We start from the raw sequence: 19,181 nt of genomic DNA, 5'->3' as shown, positions 1-19,181 counted from the left end.
TCAACCAATCATGTCAATGCGGAGCAATACAGAGTCCTCTGCTTTGTTTCACAATTTGAGGCGCACGGTGATGCGATTCAGAGCTTGATTTGGCCTCTGCATTCCTCTTATTGCTTCGCAATTGCTTCACACCCGCCATACGAAACCTCCGACCACACTCATGATCAAGCATAAACGGTTTTTAAACAAGAGTCGGAGTAGCAGACCGACTACGTGTGTGTGCGCGCACTGGAGAGGGAGAAAAAGTGAGTGAGTGGGGGGAGCGAGGGAGTGTGCTAACGTGCGATCCAACCAGCCGCTCTCAAAAATGGCGTCTTCAGAAGAAAAATACGTGAAACCCTGACATCAAGATTCTAGTACGGCCGCGAAACCACTCTTCAATTCTATCTGGTCTATTTATGATTGGTTTTACAAAAGAACGCGAGCACTACTACAATATATTTTGATGTGCGGTACGAATATTGTAGTCGTCGAAGTAAGAAGGCCCGCCTACTTGACCAATCAGATGAGGGAGTGTGATGAACGCGTATGCCGGTTTACTATTCGTGGGAAAAGACCAATCAGATTAGGGAGTGTGATGACGCGTATGCTGACCGGCTTGCAGGGGCAGACGAGAGAGATGCATTTATGCCGCGTTCATGTAGTAGTCGGAACTAGGAAACTGACATTTCCGACTTGCTAACTGGTTGTAAATTATACACGTCCCGCGTTCAACGAATCATCAAGTCGGAAATTTCAGAGTTTCCTAGTTCCGACTAGTAATTGAACAGAGCACCATTTGATCAAGTTATCCATCAATGGTTTCTTTATTTATTAGCTATAATAAAACCAACCGTTCTAAATGCAAACTGGTAATTGGATGTATTTTTCAAACTCAGTTACTTGTCTTAACCCAAAATAGGTTTACTCCAATATCTGCATTGTTTTTAAAATGGCATGTTGACAAATTGACACCTTGATTTTACATTTTATTTTCAAAATCCAAAAGTAAAACGTAATTTCATAGAAATGTTCACAGAATTGTTTTTATTTTAAATGTGTTATTTTATTTGGCATCTATGAACTTACTATAGTTGTTTATTTAACTTAACAGTACACCTATTTGGTATTTTGTACCCGTTTCAGTACAAAGGCTCTTCAAGTTATGGAAGGTGGCAAAACATTTAATAATAATTATGATTAATTGGACTTACAGTGGCAAAAAAAGTATGTGAACCCTTTGGAATTACCTGGATTTCTGCATAAATTTGACTAAATTTAATCTGATCTTCATCTGTCACAACAGTAGACAAACACCGTCAGCTTAACTAAAAACGCACAAATTATTGTCTTTTTTTGTCTATATTGAATACATCATTTATACATTCACAGTGTGAGATTTTGATAATAGCTGCCCCGCCCCATAAAAAACACATTGTTTATAAATGGAGAAATTTCAGCACTGTTGCTACTCTTCCTAGGAGTGCAAAGATGACTGCAAGAGCACATCACAGAATGCTTAATGAGGTTAAGAAGAATCCTAGAGTGTCAGCAAAAGATTATAGAAATCTCTGGAAGATGCTAACATCTCTGTTGATGAGTCTACAATACGTAAAACACTAAACAAGAATGGTGTTCATGGGAGGACACCATGGAAGAAGCTACTGCTGTCCAAAAAAAACAACATTGCTGCCCGTCTAAGGTTCGCAACAGAGCACCTGGATGTTCCACAGCGCTACTGGCAACAAAATATTCTGTGGACAGATTAAACTAAAGTTGTGTTGTTTGGAAGGAACACACAACACTATGTGTGGAGAAAAAAAGGAACAGCACACCAACATTAACATCAAAACCTCATCCCAACTATTGTAGTGGGAGCATCATGGTTTGGGGCTGCTTTGCTGCCTCAGGGCCTGGACAGCTTGCTTGCTATCATCGACAGAAAAATGATTTCCCAAGTTTATCAAGACATTTTGCAGGAGAATGTAAGTCTATCTGTCCGCCAATTGAAGCTAAACAGAAGTTAGGTGATGGAACAGGACAACAACCCAAAAGACAGAAGTAAATCAACAACAAAATGGCTTGAACAGAAGAAAATACGCCTTCTGGAGTGGCCCAGTCAGTTCTGACCTCAAGCCGATTGAGATGCCTTGAGAGCGGTTCACACCAGACATCCCAAGAATATTGTGGAACTGAAACAGTTTTGTAAAGAGGGATGGTCCAAAATTCCTCTTGACCGTTGTGCAGGTCTGATCCACAACTACAGAAAACATTTCAAATCAAATGTATTTGTCACATACACATGGTTAGCAGATGGTAATGCGAGTGTAGCGAAATGCTTGTGCTTCTAGTTCCGAACATGCAGTAATATCTAACAAGTAATCTAACCTAACAATTTCACAACAACTACCTTATACACACAAGTGTAAAGGAATGAATAAGAATATGCACATAAAAATATATGAATGAGTGATGGCCGAACGGCATAGGCAAGATGCAGTAGATGGTATACAGTACAGTATATACATATGAGATAAGTAATGTAGGGTATGTAAACATTATATAAAGTGGCATTGTTTAAAGTGGCTAGTGATACATTTATCACATCAAGATGGCAAGATGCAGGAGATGGTATATAGTACAGTATATACATATGAGATGAGTAATGTAGGGTATGTAAACATTATATAAAGTGGCATTGTTTAAAGTGGCTAGCGATACATTTATTACATCAATTTCTCCATTATTAAAGTGAGTGAGTTGAGTCAATATGTTGGCAGCAGCCACTCAATGTTAGTGATGGCTGTTTAACAGTCTGATGGCCTTGAGATAGAAGCTGTTTTTCAGCCTCTCGGTCCCCGCTTGGATGCACCTGTACTGACCTCGCCTTCTGGGTGATAGCGGGGTGAACAGGCAGTGGCTCGGGTGGTTGTTGTCCTTGATGATCTTTTTGGCCTTCCTGTGACATCGGGTGGTGTAGGTGTCCTGGAGGGCAGGTAGTTTTGCCCCCGGTGATGCGTTGTGCAGACCTCTGGAGAGCCTTACGGTTATGGGCAGAGCAGTTGCCGTACCAGGCGGTGATACAGCCCGACAGGATGCTCTCGATTGTGCATCTGTAGAAGTTAGAGTATTTTTGGTGACAAGCCAAATTTCTTCAGCCTCCTGAGGTTGAAGAGGCGCTATTGCGCCTTCTTCACCACGGTGTCTGTGTGGGTGGACCATTTCAGTTTGTCCGTGATGTGTACGCCGAGGAACTTAACTTTCCACCCTCTCCACTACTGTCCCGTCGATGTGGATAGGGGGCTGCTCCCTCTGCTGTTTCCTGAAGTCCACGATCATCTCCTTTGTTTAGTTGACATTGAGTGTGAGGTTATTTTCCTGTAACCACACTCCGAGGGCCCTCACCTCCTCCCTGTAGGCCGTCTCGTCGTTGTTGGTAATCAAGCCTACCACATTTGAGGTTATTGCTGCCAAAGGAGGGTCAACCTGTTACTAAATCCAAGGGTTCACATACTTTTTCCAACTTGCACTGTGTGTTCAATAAAGACATGAACAATTATAATTGTTTGTGTCTTATTAGTTTTAAGCAGATTGTGTTTGTCTATTGTTATGACCAATTTATGCAGAAATCAGGTATTTTTTAAATTTAACTAGGCAAGTCAGTTAAGAACAAATTATTATTTACAATGACAGCCTAGGAATAGTGGGTTAGCTGCCTTGTTCAGGGGCAGAACAACAAATTTGTACCTTGTCAGCTCAGGGATTCGATCTAGCAACCTTTCAGTTACTGGTAACTCTAAAGGGTTCACATACTTTTTCTTCCCACTGTACATGGCACTTTTTTAGACATCCAAAGCTCTTTACAGTGTAAGGGGAAACTTACGACCCTAACCCCACTTACATTGCCTTCAGAAAGTATTAATACCCCTTGACTATTATTTTTACCCATCTACTAACAGGTGCCCTTCTTTGCGAAGCTTTGGAAAACATCCCTGGTCTTTGGTTGAATTTGTGTTTGAAATTCACTGCTCGACAGAGTGACCTTACAGATAATTGTATGTGTGTGGTACAGAGATGAGGTAGTCATTCAAAAATGATGCTAAACACTATTATTGCATACAGCGTGAGCCCATGCAACTTATTACGTGACTTGTTAGGCACATTTTCACTCCTCAGCTTATTTAGGCTTGCCATAATAAAGGGGTTGAATAGTTATTGACTCAAGACATTTCGGCTTTTCATTATTAATTAATTGGTCAAATAAATTGTTTAAAAAAAATCATAATTCCACGTTGACATTATGAGGTATTGTGTGTAGGCCAGTGACACAACATCTACATTTAAACCACTTTCAATGCAGTCTGTAACACAACAAAATGTGGAAAAGTCAAGAGGAGTGAATACTTTCTAAAGGCACTGTACACATCTACATTTAAACCACTTTCAATTCAGTCTGTAACACAACAAAATGTGGAAAAGTCAAGAGGAGTGAATACTTTCTAAAGGCACTGTACATACTCTTTATTAATTTTATTGGCCCATCCACCCCCCTCTTTGGAGGACAAAAGTAACCTTGTTTTCTTGTATATTAATTTTACATATTTTCTTCCATATACTGTACGATAGGAATACAGTTTTATATACATATTACATACTCTCGTAATAAGGGCCATAGGACATGCATTTAAAGCCCCATCTTACATTTTATTGAGGTACATTCCAATGTTGGTTGGTACTTTAACATGATTCAAATTAAATGAATGATGTAAAAGTGTATGGTATAAATTACAGTGATCGGTCTTTGAAATGACTGCTTTCATGTTCATTTCAGCAGCATATTTATCTTTTGCGTTTGTTTGTCTGTCTTTCCCCTGGTGGCATTCATACGTCTTTGTGCTCACAACTTCAAGTTGGGAGACTTTTACTCTCCCAACTGAGTTTTTTCCCTGCCAAAGGCTGTGCATCTGTTGAAGGTCAATAATATGATATATTAATATTAGAATGAAAGCTTTGTAGGGAAACTAACAACATTGCTCCATCAAATCGGTTGTGATCCAGGCTGTATCACAAACGGCCATGATTGGGAGTCCCACAGGACTGCGCACAATTGGCCCAGCGGGTTTGGCCCTGGGTAGGCCTTCACTGTAAATAAGAATTTGCCTAGTTAAATTTAAAAAATAAAATAATAATAGAATAACTTATCTGTGTTTGGAATGGAATACTTTATGCTTGCTAGCTAGCTCATTTGAGATGAGAATTAAAATACATTTAAAAAGGCCAATTGACCCTTTTGCCCAAAACTTTTGTCCTTTCTCAATGTTATGAATTTGAGTGATGTTGTGCATTTAGATATTTGGTCGTCACACTCCCTCATCTGATTGGTCGGGCCTTCTGAGCCGGTTAGAGATTATCCAATCGCTGATTACTTTGTTTTGTACAACACCCCTGGCAGTCTCCGACTGAAGTATGTAGCGAACATAGAGCAGCCAAGTAATTCAGTTTGATTCGTCAGGCAACCACGCGGGATACGAGTGTATTACCGTCTGGGAACATCAATCATAGACAATAGTGCAGATCTAGCGCCCACTATCGGCTGCCTAGGCTACCAATATTGGGGAGGGGGTGTGTGTAAATGCATTTTGGAGAGGGAACTGGCAAGCCAAAATATAAACAATAGACACTGTTGCTATAATTGAATCGCCCCCTTTTATTTATTTTTTAGAAATGCAATACTTCCACAACGTAGGGGACCGGGGATGGTAAGAGAGCGTGCTTCAGTCTAGAGTGATAAATGGGCACCAAATATTTTGATTTGCACAGACTGGTTTAGACTACGCGCTAGCATCAGCTGAATCGCTGGTTGTGCCTAGAAGGACAATAGACATTGAAATATATATAGCGGGCTGAAGAGGGGAGGGAAGGAAGAAACCGGATTTTTGTGGTGGTGGTGGTTGGTGTGACCCCCCATCCACCCCCTCCTCCCCTCTCTTTTATCCTCCATATCCCCCTCCTCCTTCTCCTCCCCTCCATTCCTCTCCCCCTCCGTGCTGGTTGCAGTCTTGAGGACTTGCTAGTGAATCGGGAGAAATAAACAGACACTGAGCAGAGGGGAAAAAGGATACAGGGAGAGATAGCGTGCGAGAATTTAAGACATCTCCTCCCTCCCCTACCCCTCACTATCTCTCCATCTTCATCCCTCGTCTTTTCTTTAATGGAAAGAAATTATCCTGGTACAGGGTTCGGTGATTTGGGCGCTGGTACGGGATGGAGTTACGAGAGATCGGCCAAGGCAAGGTAAGCATTTGTACCCGTACATGTGCGCCCTCATACATAGGATGCATACATATGCTTGGCTTGCTGTAACAATGCCCATGCCGATAGAGGCAATGCAATCCGTGCTCCCTCTATCGTTCCGTTCATATATATAGATTACATTGTTTGCAAGCGCCAGGTAGGCTATAGCAAGGCTATCAGTATTGTCATTAGCAAGATGGGTGGGGGGTCTTGAAAATGCAAGGAACGCAATTGAGAGTTAATGCGTGATACGGAAGGTAGACCGAGACATAAAAAACGAGGGGGGAGAGGGGCGAAAAGAGGGGGGATGGGTTGGACTTGGGAGGATATAGCTAGCTTTAGCTGGCTAGTGTATAATCAGAAATGGAACAAACATAATGTAATGATATTTGCAGAGAGCATTTGCATTTTTCACAATATGCCATAATTATATGAATGCATACTGGGTTGTCTTTACTAATGCATTGATTGCGTAATATGTTTACAAAGCAACGGTTGGTGCTAATTAACTATACAAACCCAATGTATTTGACGATGCAACATGCAATGTTTGTAGCAAGGCTACTGTCGGCAATTTACTGTAGCTAGCACACTGTCTACAAATGAAATGGCCTTTATGCTAGAAATGGTGGTGCTGCAGGGTTGCTTCCCCGTCTCACATTCTCGGCAATACACTTTAGGATGAGTGAAGGCTAAATCAAATCACGATATGCAGCTATCATCAAACAATTGAATAAACACTTTCCATAACTTAGCTAATATCAGTGATCATCTAGTGACAGCTACTATACCAGTGGATTCTAAGGTATTTTAATTAACTCACTCTGTAAGCACGAGTACATTACATCCCATTATTAAAGCAGCAGCAGTTGCAGCATGGATATTAGTGCAAATCTTTTGCTGTTGGGATAACCCCTAGATAGCTTTAAGCCTCGCAATTGTATTGATGGAAACTTCGATAAGTTGGTAACGGTACACCGTGTATAATAACTCTATAACTTCACTCTCAAGTTTACGTGATAGGCGTATTATTAACAGATGCAATGAATGATAGGTGTATTCCCTTTTTTTGGCACCAACTGCATTTTGATTAATGTGAGAAAAACCTACTAGCTAGCCATTTTGGGGTAAAGTTAGCTAGCTTAAAGGTACAGGTAACTGTTGTCTTTGCTAGCTAGCTAACGTTAGTTGTTCATTTCAAGTTAAATGATTCGGCATATTGACTCAATGCTGCAGGTCTTTGGCAACAAAGTAAAAACACAGGAATCGATCATAAACACCAACATACGCCATTAGCTAAAACGATGGCTTGTGTGATGTTTGCTAGAACTCGCTACCCGTCTAGCTAAATCATGTTATACGGTATTGAGAGACAAGTTGGCTAACTCTAATCACCGAACGTTAGCTAGCTAACATTAACGCGTTAGCTAAGCTTACGAGCGTACTGGTAAGATATCTCAATAATCTTTCATTTCCGTTAACCGCATGAATTAAAACGGGAATGACATACAGTAAGAACATTAATAGAACGAAATGTTACAATGTTTCACATTTTGTTTCTTAAAATGCATAGTCTCTGTGTTTTAATGAATTGGGGCCTACTTACATGTCAAAGGCTACGCACATTACCATTCGTCGCCGGGACAACCAAATCAATCTTGCTACAGAACGTACGTTTCATGTAGCAACAGTGTAGCTCGCAGTAAACACCCGGTTTATTTTGATAATTTATTTTTCAAACGCAGATACTGTGAAATTCCAGGTTGGCGATAAAATGTAATATGAGCACAATACCATTGCATAATGGTAGTAAGGGACATACCTCTCAAGTATTAGTCCCACAGGCAAATGTTGCATTCTGACTGAGCGTGTGCATGGAGTAATTGCTCAATTGCTGGAAGTCATAAAGCCCTAAATCGTGCCCTCTATTACAGTGTCATTCACTGGTAGTGCCATATATTATATAGTCCTTATGAAGTTTTACCATGTTTTTTATTTTGGGCCTGAATACGCATTGGTTCCTCACAGATGTAAATTATTAAATCACTGCACAAACAAATTAAAATCTATAGTAATTGCTTATGCAGAATAGACGACTGTATGTAACCTTGGTAACTGACAGTGTTGAGATACATAAAATGCAGTAGGCTACATACAATGTTGTATCTTTGATGAACCAAAGGAGTATTTAGGCCCCTGCATAAAAATCATATACATGATTTATATATGACATGATTATATATATATTTAAAACACTGGTCAGCTGTTCTAGCCTAGCCAGCTGTTTTTTTATGGCTGAATCCCAGAGTCAAGGGCATCTGCAAGCCCACATGCAGATTGATGTAGTCCTGGTGTTCTTATGATGACCTCATGCTCCCTAATGTGGGATTGGCTGGCTGCCTTTTTTGCAAAAAGTTAAGGAACAGAAACTAGTACTACTTTACTGTTCTCTTACTGTTCTAGGGTAATGAACCTAACCAACATTGGATGACAGTTACAAAATATTTTCTCTTCAGCCATATTGATTGAAGTGAATACATTTATATAAACCTTTATTTTGATGTGCAATACATTTTTGAATATGTTAATTACTTGTATGAGTAATTTAATCAGTTAATTGATTGTATGAGATGGGTTGGTTACACCTATTGTGGTATCATACATGTACATGCTTGCAGGTAGCCTTGACAACATGTTGGTAGTCTGGCCCATTGGTAGTCTGAATGATATTGTATTGTAACTACAGCAGAGTTCCAAAACAATGCCCTCTGCTGCAGTCAACTAACCATAGCAATAATACTAGTAGAATACATTTGTTTAGCTCAGAATCTCCATACCAAGCTCTTACCTGCTCTTACTAGTACCAGACATGTCTGTAGAATACAAATATCTAGTGTATTAAACTAGTGAGCCTATTATCATCATACAACCGCCCGGACGGAACGGCTGGGTGAAATGAACTGTGGTTGATTGCGAAAGCAGTCTTAATGAAGGATGAATAGCTCCCCCTCCTTTATTTATCCCCTCTTTCACAATCTTGAGGACTGCAGCTCACTCCATCATGGTTATACGGCCTGACAGAGAAGGGGAGGGTGTGGGAGAAGAGACGTAGTGAGGGTGGAGGAGAGGAGAAAAGAAAGAAGCAATGGTTGAATTTGGAAGAGAGGGGAGGAGATGTAGGGAGGAGTGGAGAGAAGATGACCGGTTGAAGAAGGAGAGGAGATGATGGAGAGAGAAGAAGAGTGATAAGGATAGGAAGGTGAGTTGAGCAGTCGTAAGAGTAGTCTGTAGAAGGGGAGAGAAAAGATTGGGAAGAGGTGGAGAGGTTGTGCGCTCATTTGAAAAATGCATCTGAGCAGTACAACCACTCAACTAAATACATACTATTGATTCATTTGCTCTGCCCATTGAATTCTCAATTTACATATGTTCTGGGAAAGTCGAAGTACTGCATCTGGTTCTAGTATATAGTGTCTAGTTCCAGGACTAGAGGCCGACCGATTATGATTTTTCAACGCCGATACCGATTATTGGAGGATCAAAAAAGACGATACTGATTAATTGGCCGATTTTTTTATTTGTAATAATGACAATTACAACAATACTGAATGAACACTTATTTTAACTTAATATAATACATCAATAAAATCAATTTAGCCCCAAATAAATAACGAAACATGTTCAATTTGGTTTAAATAATGCAAAAACAAAGCGTTGGAGAATAAAGTAAAAGTGAAATATGTGCCATGTAAGAAAGCTAACGTTTAAGTTCCTTGCTCAGAACATGAGAACATATGAAAGCTGGTGGTTCCTTTTAACATGAGTCTTCAATATTTCCAGGTAAGAAGTTTTAGGTTGTAGTTATTATAGGAATTATAGGACTATTTCCCTCTATACCATTTGTATTTCATTAACCTTTGACTATTGGATGTTCTTATAGGCACTTTAGTATTGCCAGTGTAACAGTATAGCTTCCGTCCCTCTCTTCGCTCCTCCCTGGGCTCGAACCAGGAACACAACAGCCACCCTCGAAGCAGCGTTACCCATGCAGAGCAAGGGGAACAACCACTCCAAGGCTCAGAGCGAGTGATGTTTGAAACGCTATTACTAGCTAGCCATTTCACTTCGGTTACACCAGCCTCATCTCGGGAGTTGATATGCTTGAAGTCATAAACAGCGCAATGCTTGACGCACAACAAAGAGCTGCTGGCAAAACGCACAAAAGTGCTGTTTGAATGAATGCTTAAGCGCCTGCTTCTGCCTACCACCGCTCAGTCAGATACTTAGATACTTGTATGCTTGTACGCTCAGTCAGATTATATGCAACGCAGGACACGCTAGATAATATCTAATAATATCATCAACCATGTGTAGTTAACTAGTGATAATGATTGATTGATTGTTTTTTATAAGATAAGTTTAATGCTAGCTAGCAAATTACCTTGGCTTACTGCATTCGCGTAACAGGCAATCTCCTTGTGGAGTGCAACGAGAAGGCAGGTCGTTATTGCGTTGGACTAGTTAACTGGAAGGTTGCAAGATTGGATCCCCCGAGCTGACAAGGTGAAAATCTGTCGTTCTGCCCCTGAACGAGGCAGTTAACCCACTGTTCCTAGGCCGTCATTGAAAATAAGAATGTGTTCTTAACTGACGTGCCGAGTTGAATAAAGATTAAATAAAGGTGTCCAAAAATATTGATTTCCGATTGTTATGAAAACTTGAAATCTACCTCTAATCAGCAAATCCGATTAATCGGTCGACCTCTATCTGTCACGCCCTGGCCATAGAGAGGCTTTTTATTCTCTATTTTGGTTAGGCTAGGGTGGGCGTTCTATGTTCTTTTTTCTATGTTTTTGTATTTCTTTGTTTTTTGGCCTATGGTTCTCAATCAGGGACAGCTGTCTGTCGTTGTCTCTGATTGAGAACAATACTTAGGTAGCTCTTGCCCACATGGGTTTTGTGGGTAGTTGTTTTCTGTTTTGTGTTGCTGCACCTTACAGGACTGTTTCGATTATCATTTCTTTCTTGCACTATGTTCTTTTGGTATTTTCTCGTGTTCTGAGTTATTAAAATAACATGAACACTTACCACGCTGCACATTGGTCCGATCCTTCATACTCCTCGTCAGAAGAGGAGGAAAATCGTTACACTATCCAGAACTATTAATTTCAATGGAACCAGTTTCTTAAACATAGAAATCCACATTTAGGGATTAGGGTTCAGTTCGATATTTTAGCATTTAGCCATAATTATTTCTATTTGTTAACATATTATGAAGATTTCAATAGAATATATGGACGTGTCAAACTCAAGAATACTGAACACACTGATGGGTCATATTCAGAGAATGATTAAACCCCCCACACACACACACACTTTGATTCCTGAGTCAGAGAGTGGCGTACGCTAACCAAGCCGTGGTTAAACTTAGCGAGGAGGAGGAGTCAGCATCCGACACACTCAGACAGTCACCACACGTTTATCAATAAAACCACTATGGGTCTTGCCTCACCACTTTGTTGTCCAGCCATAACCACTCTTCTCTGCTGCTAGCTGTCTATGCATGTCTGGGGAACAGAATTTCCAATCAGCTAAGGTGGTTAGCCACAGAGTCACACAATTGGTTGATTGGTGGCCAATCAACATCACATTACACTGAAGAGAACCAAAGGGTGATACAGCGGTTTTCTCGTTTGAGCAAAATACCATCCTCCGTCCTCTCTCCTCCGTGACCCGGAAACCGATGAGTGGTCGACGAGTGTGTAAATTCGCTTGCAGGCAAACAGAAGACAGTCCTCCCCCCATAAGCATTTCGCTATACTCGCAATAACATCTGCTAAGCATATGTATGTGACCAATAAATAGGTATTTGATTTGATGGCCTCATTTTGGCGAGGAAGCATATAGTAACTTGAGAAGTGTATCCTACCTGAATCCTTCACGGAAGAGTTTTGAAATCACCCCCCCTTTGAATCAGCTATTGTTTTATCGATGGAGAAAAGCATGCAAACATGTAAAAACAATATGCTACTTATCCTTTTATCTATAAAAGGTCTTGCACTGGCTTAATCGTTTTCATCAGTTTATACATTTAATTTGGGATTCCACCCTGTAAACTTAATTTGCCTGATGACGCGTGATTGGAGAAGGAGAGTCTCATTTCATACCAGCCATTTTCATCCATTTTCCCACTCCTCGCTGCCTCTCCTCAATTACCTTTGACCTTTTTCAAAAGGAGGCGAGAGAGGACAGAGGAGAGAGGACGCAGGAGGCGAGCAAATCTAATTGATAAAAGGCCATGGTTATCGGGCAGTTCAAAAATAGAACCACAGGACTTTAAAAGTTAACAGTTAATAATACTTTCTTTATGCATAATAGTTTTGAGTGTATTCCACATTAATGAATGAAGGAAAGAATATAATTTAAATGTAGAGACTACACTGCACTGTAGTGTGGTGATCTCATGACCATGCCCAACCTTTGATTTCTTGACTCTGTGGAGATTTTCTGTTCTCTGAGACTCTGGTTGCATCCCACATGGCACCCTATTGCATCCCAAATGGCACCCTATTCCTACATAGCGCCATACTTTTGACCAGGCCATTTAGAACACTGTCTCTATGTTTGGGTGTTGTTTTTCTCCTCTGTGCAAGTAAGTGATTGGAAGTGGGGGTGATTGTTAAAAATCTTTCTTTTCATTCAGACTTTCATTTGAATGTTGCTCCCAGTTCTATTCAGAGGCTGATATTGATGAACAATACCTTATTTTGAGTGTTAGGTTACCCTGTGTAAAGTGCAAGGCTCAGATTTTATATGGTGTGGGCTGGAAAGGGCGATATTGCCTGTATACAGTATGGAGTATACCCAAGTAAACAACTCTACAAGAGAGTATAGGTAGATTAGAAAGGTAATCCATCACCAAAGCCTGGGAGACTGTCAGCCGGGACCAGAATGCATTGTTGTTGTTGAGGCTTTGTGGTTAGAACAGGATTTTATCTAAAGTCGGTGCAGAGCCTTGCATTTGCTGATTCCTTCACACTACTACTAAAGGACACTTTAGACATTTTTCCATTTGCCATGCCATCACCATTTTTGTTGGATGTTTACAGTTATTTGGTTGGGAAATTAACTATTTATTTGTTATTTGATAACAGGAGGTGGAAACAGTTATGGAAAATGCTGTAAGCTTTCAAAAAAGTAGCCGTATCTAGGCCTAATTGATGATGATGGGTTATCAGTAATATCCTGTACGCACAATACTTCTCTTGTCTCACTATTCGTATGCAACCCTCAAATTCAGATCTTGACCTCAAAGTCAGTTTTACTGCTTTTTTTTGTTCTTCTAGTAATCAGGGACTGAGTTAGACCTGGGACATCAGGTCGGGGGAATCAGGTTGAAAAAAAACCCAGCAGTACTCTGGACTTCGTAGAGTAAGATTTCAATAGCCCTGGTAAACAATACGAGTATCCCAATTCGGATGTATCAAGCCTGCAGCGCTTCTGGTTTTCATGATTGATTGATTGAAGAACTATGAGACAACATTACATACATTCACCCTATAATCAGAGATTGATTCCGACCTGAGACACTAAGTGAGTGGACTCTCTGGCCAATCAATTAGGCTACATTAATCAATCAATTATCTACCAAAGAGAAAAGAAAAACAGCTGTACTGCAGATCTCGATACCAGGATTTAGATAACCCCGATATAGAAGAATAATGCATCTTTTCATGATGATTCATTTTTCTCCCCTTTCTCCCTTCTTTCCTCAGCCTGGTGTATGGGAGTTCTAGGTCCTCCCATCCGGACTCAGAGCTGCTCCATCGCCAGGCTTATGGCACACCCCACCCTCTGCAGGGCTACGCAACCAATCACCATCCTGGTAGCTCTGGACAGGGCGGGGCATGGGGGGCTGGGCGGAGTCTAGGTAAGGGGCCGGGCTAATATGAACCTTGATTCAAATGTAAAATTGAGGTCTCTGCATGATGCCAAAAGGTTGTCATATAGAATGTTAGTATACCTGTTATTACAGTACAATATTGTCCTATCCTATACACAGTCAGGGAGAATGTACATTTTTCTCTCTATCAAAGTGTTTTTGTTTAGATTAGACTTTTGTTTAGATGAGTCACTTTAAACAGAAAAATGTGGGTGGTTGAGTAAATGCTTTTGTGTCTATGTCCTCTAGGCTTATCTGGGCTGTTTGATACTGGGCTACACCATGCCAGTCCCTCTGGTCCAGACCCATCTGTCATGAACTTGATTTCAGCACTAGAGTCCCAGGGTCGGCAGCCACCCCCCTCAGCCTCCTCTCTCCTCTCCCAGTTCCGAACACCCTCCTGGCAGACTGGTGAGTGCAGGAGCCAGTCATGAGTAATGCTCAAGTACAACTCGAGTCGTGTTCATCATTTTCTAAGTGTTATGAAGGACAGCAGCACATTTCTAATAATCTCTGTTACTTGTCTTTTTCTCTATCTCCATTTTCCATAGCGATGCACACTCAGCCAGAGCTCTTCATCGGGTCTGGCTCCTTCCCCTCCTCCTCCCTCTCGGCCTACCAGCACCCAGCCTCCTTTTCCGGGCGGTCCTTCCCTGGCTCCTCGCTGTCCCTCCAGGACTCCCCCACCTTCAGCCCCACATCCAACGGCCTCCTGTCCCCCCACGACCCCCTGCTGCACATCAAGACACCCTCCCAGTCCAGCCTGGGCTTCGACCGCCTACTCTCCTCGCAGGGCGCCGCCTACCGAGGGTCGCAGGACCCCACAGGCCCGCCGCAAACCTCCTCCTCGTCAGGCCGCCACCTACCCCCTCCCCAGTTTAACCTGCTGTCCTCCCAGCTCCAGGACCAGTCCTCCCAGTTGTACAACGCCTCTGTGTTCTCATCGGCACCAGGCCCCCCGCCACCCCAGGAAAGGGCCATCCCACGGCAGGACAGCGTGATCAAGCACTACCAGCGCTCCTCTCCGGCTCAGTCGCAGCTCTCCTCCTCAGCCCCCCATCCCCTGCAGCACTACCTCAGCTGTGGGGCATCGGGGTACCAGCAGATTTCCCACCACCGGCATGGAGGGGTGTCCTGCAGTCCGCTGGGGGAGCAGAGCCCTTCAGCAGACCCCAAACCCTCCCCCCGTTCAGACCAAGTGTACCGCCCCATCATCCAGACCCCGTACACCTCCTCCGCCGCCTCCTCGTCAGGGTCAGGTGGAGGTCTAGGGAAAGGGGCTAAGAACTCCAGTTCCAGTAGTGGCTACTCCTCCTCGGGCTCCTCGTCGTCCCGAACTCCCCACACCCCACCCTCAGCCTCCTCCACCTCCTCGTCCTCCTCAAACCCCAACTCTAACCCTTCCTCCAGCTCTTCGTCTGCCCCCTCCAGACAGCAGCCCCCAACTCAGTCGGCGCCCCCTCCCCCCCCAGTCTCATCCGCCCCAGCCCAGCAGCCTCCTCCTAAACCCTGCTTGTCAGCATATGGCTCCCCTGTGGCCCCCATCAAGCCCACCACAGGCCTCCCTGGACAGACACCTCCCCAGCAGCAGTCATACTCACCCAGCCAGCCCCCTCCCTCACACCTCCCCTCCCACCAGCCCTATGGGGGCTTCAGCTCCCCCCAGGACCTGACCTCTGGCCCTGGGAGTTCTGGGAAAGGGTATGGAGGACTAGGGCCAGGAGGCCGCTCCTTCTCTGCCGAGGTGGTCTACGGGACGGACTCAGGATACGGCTCGCTGCCTACCTCCCTTGGGGGAGCAGGCAGTCCCTCGTTGGGATACAGTGGCCCAAGGCACTCCCCTGCCCTCCTGGGGTCTGGAGGGGGTGGAGGGTCAGCCGGCAGCGGGGCAGGGTCCGGGGCTGGTGGAGGTGGATCAGGAGTTGGGGGTGCAGGATCAGGATCAGGTGGTAGCAGCTCATACCACCTCCCTGACTCCAGCCCTTCTCCCTCCAGCATCATTCGACCTGGGCTGCACTCTCCTGCTCCCGCCCGTCCTGCCCAGTCCCCCGGGGGAAACAAATACCTCTCCTCCGTCCTCTCCCCTGCCTTCCTGTCGTCTCCGCAGGGCTACCCCGACACCCGAGGCGCCCAGCCTCAGTCCTACCACCCCACGCCCCCCAAGCCCAAGCCAGACACTGACATGCTGGGAGTAGAGCGCTCCCAAGACGAGGAAGATGACGAGGACTTCCTGATCCAGCACTTGCTGCATGCCCAGAGCCCTGCGTCCCACCCGTCCCAGCACCACCCCCAGCAGCAGCCGCCCCAGTCCATCACTCAGGCCAGGGATGGGGGCAAAGGTCTGGCCTACGACCTGAACAAGGCCTCTGAGGAGCGCTACCACCTCCAGAGCGTCATCCGCACCAACAGCGCCACCAACAGCATGGTTCCCGGTACTGCAGGTAACGTCAGCGGAGGTGGCCTGGAGAGCCAGCTGGAGATGTCTCTGAAGAAACAGCAGCAGCAGCAGGCCAAGAACGAACTAGGGCTGTCTGGAGCAGGGGCCAGCGGAGGGAGAGGGGGGGCAGACTCCCTCTCACATCCCAACCCTCACGTCCCCTATCCGCAGCAACACGACTCCCTCGGCTCAGTTGTTCAATACGGCAGGGGCGACCCTTATTCCCAACACCCTCACTCCCAGCACCCCCACCATCCCTCGCAGGTCCCCTCACATCCCCAACACACCCAGCACTCTCAACATGCCCACCCCCACTCCCACATCCACCCTCACATGGAGCTCAAAAAGCCTCCCGACCCGTCCGAGCTGCCATACCTGCGGAAGACACCCGAACTGCAGCAGCAGCCCCGACAGCCCCAATCCTCCCTTTCCCTCATGGACTCCCCCCCAAACCAGCCCCAGCAGCCTCCCTCTGCCCACATGCTCCAGTCTGTTCTGTCCCACACTACCCGCAACAAGATGGACACCCAGCAAGCTGCTTCTCAGCAGCAGCAGCACTCCATGAGTCAGCAGGCCATGATGGGGGCAGGTGGAGAGGCAGAGCCTGGGGGACAAGTGGGGGTGGATCCCCAGCCCCAGGCTCAATCCCAGCTGCAGCTCCAACTCCAGTCACAGGCTATGGAGGCCCACTACGGCCAGAACCAAGCCAGCCAGAACTCGGTTTCTCCTCTGGACATGCTGGAGCGCACCCTGTCTCGGGCCAACAGCAGAGACAGTGGAGGGGCTGCGGATAGAAGTGGGGTGGGGGGAGGAGATGGGGGCAGTAGTGACGGACACAGACAACAACAGCAGCAGCACAGGCTGCCGTCTCATCACCACTCCCAACAAACTGCCTCCAAGCTTCACAACTTCCTCTCCGAGCCAGACCTGGGCATAACCACACCCTCCCACCTGCACCACCTCAACCCACACCACCCCCACGTCCATCACCAACAGCAGACCCACCCGCACCTCCCGCACACCCATGCCCACCACCACTCCCACCACCTGGAGACCAACGCAGGGCCCCAGCAGCAGCCTCCGCCCCATCAGAGGGACCAGGAGCCCCAGCTCTGCCAATCCCAGTTGGACCAGCTCAAAGAGCATCAGTTTGACACTGTGAGCCCCGTGGGGAAAGCGGGCCAGAACCAAGGTCAGCAGCAGCAGCACAGGTTTGTGCCTCTGACCTCCATCTGTTTCCCAGACTCCCTCTTACAGGATGAGGATCGCTCCTTCTTCCCCGGCATGGAGGATATGTTCTGCTCTGACGACTACTCCAAGTCGAGCTGCGCCGGGGGTCCTGGGGCAGGCCAAGGGGTCCAGGAAGGTATGTCTGAGGCACGTGGACAGGGACCAGACAGCATGGAGGACGTCAAGACCAGTGATGGAGGAGGTGTGTATGATGTGATGGGTCACCATGGCGACCATGGTTACGGGTACTGCCACGGCCTCACGGAAACAGAAAACAGCACCATGCATCTGGACCTGGACTCCCTGAAAACCCATGAGCTCCCCTCCACTGTGAACACAGAGCAGCTCGGCCTCATCCAGTCCCAGACTGGCTTGGGGGGTCCAGAGGGAGTTCCTGGGGACAGCTCCGCCAACAAGATGATTGGGGGTACGGGCGTGGGTGGGGGTTCTGGTCTGGCCGGGCTGACGTCGCCTATCTTCTGCTCCTCCCGACCCAAGAAGCTGCTGAAGACCAGCTCCTTCCACTTGCTGAAGCAGCGCCGCGACCCGCAGCCACAGGCCAAGAAGAACTACGCCCAGGAGTACGAGTTCGAGGGCGACGAGGACAAGGCTGATGTTCCCGCTGACATCCGCCTGAACAGCCGGCGGCTCCCTGACCTCCTCCCCGACCTGGTGTCCAGCTGCAGGAAGGCTGGAGGAGGAGGGGCCTCGGGGATGGGCTCCCTCAGCCCTCTGATGGGTGACCTGGACTTCTGCCACCCGTCCGGCTACCCCTCTCTTGGCCCCCCTCCACATCTCCTACCCCACGACGGGCCCAAGAAGAGGGGCAGGAAACCAACCAAACCCAAACGTGAAGGGCCACCTCGGCCCAGAGGGCGCCCTCGCATCCGCCCGCTCCCGGAGCCGCCCTACTGTAGGGGGCTGATGGGAAATGTAGGCGGGGAGACCCGCAGGGGTCGTGGGCGGGGTAGGGGGCGTGGCAGGAAGGAGGAAGGGATGATAGAGATGCACCGAGACATGAACAAAGTACCCAACCTCCAATATCAGCAACAACAACAGCAGTTCCACCAACAACAGCACTTTCAACAACAGCAGCACCAACACCATCACCTCCAACCGCAGCAAAATCTACAACCTCAACATCAACAGCAGCAACAGCAGCAGCACCTACAACACCTTCATCAACAACAACAAGCACAGCATCCACAGCACCATAAAACTTTCAAGCCTATCAAGGTAAGGGAGACATGAGCAGAGTGATATCATGTTTAGATAGCGAGTTGTATGGACTCCGTAAAG

The 19,181-nt window shown here is 45.8% G+C and overlaps 1 protein-coding gene across 1 annotated transcript in view; it reads left to right on the top strand.

The window, feature by feature from the left end:
- The first annotated feature begins 6,035 nt into the window (after window positions 1–6,035).
- The window catches only part of LOC139406874 (proline-rich protein 12-like), a 51,657-nt gene continuing 38,511 nt past the window's right edge, over window positions 6,036–19,181 (top strand). Inside the window, exons 1-4 of the mRNA XM_071149997.1 lie at window positions 6,036–6,273; window positions 14,049–14,203; window positions 14,465–14,626; window positions 14,767–19,118. Coding sequence (XP_071006098.1) covers window positions 6,191–6,273; window positions 14,049–14,203; window positions 14,465–14,626; window positions 14,767–19,118 — 4,752 coding nt within the window. The 5' untranslated portion in view covers window positions 6,036–6,190. The remainder of the gene's footprint in view (window positions 6,274–14,048; window positions 14,204–14,464; window positions 14,627–14,766; window positions 19,119–19,181) is intronic.

This window comes from Oncorhynchus clarkii, chromosome 4, assembly GCF_045791955.1.
Source record: "Oncorhynchus clarkii lewisi isolate Uvic-CL-2024 chromosome 4, UVic_Ocla_1.0, whole genome shotgun sequence".
Classification (NCBI taxonomy): Eukaryota; Metazoa; Chordata; class Actinopteri; order Salmoniformes; family Salmonidae; genus Oncorhynchus; species Oncorhynchus clarkii.
This window is presented reverse-complemented; position numbering and strand designations above follow the sequence as displayed.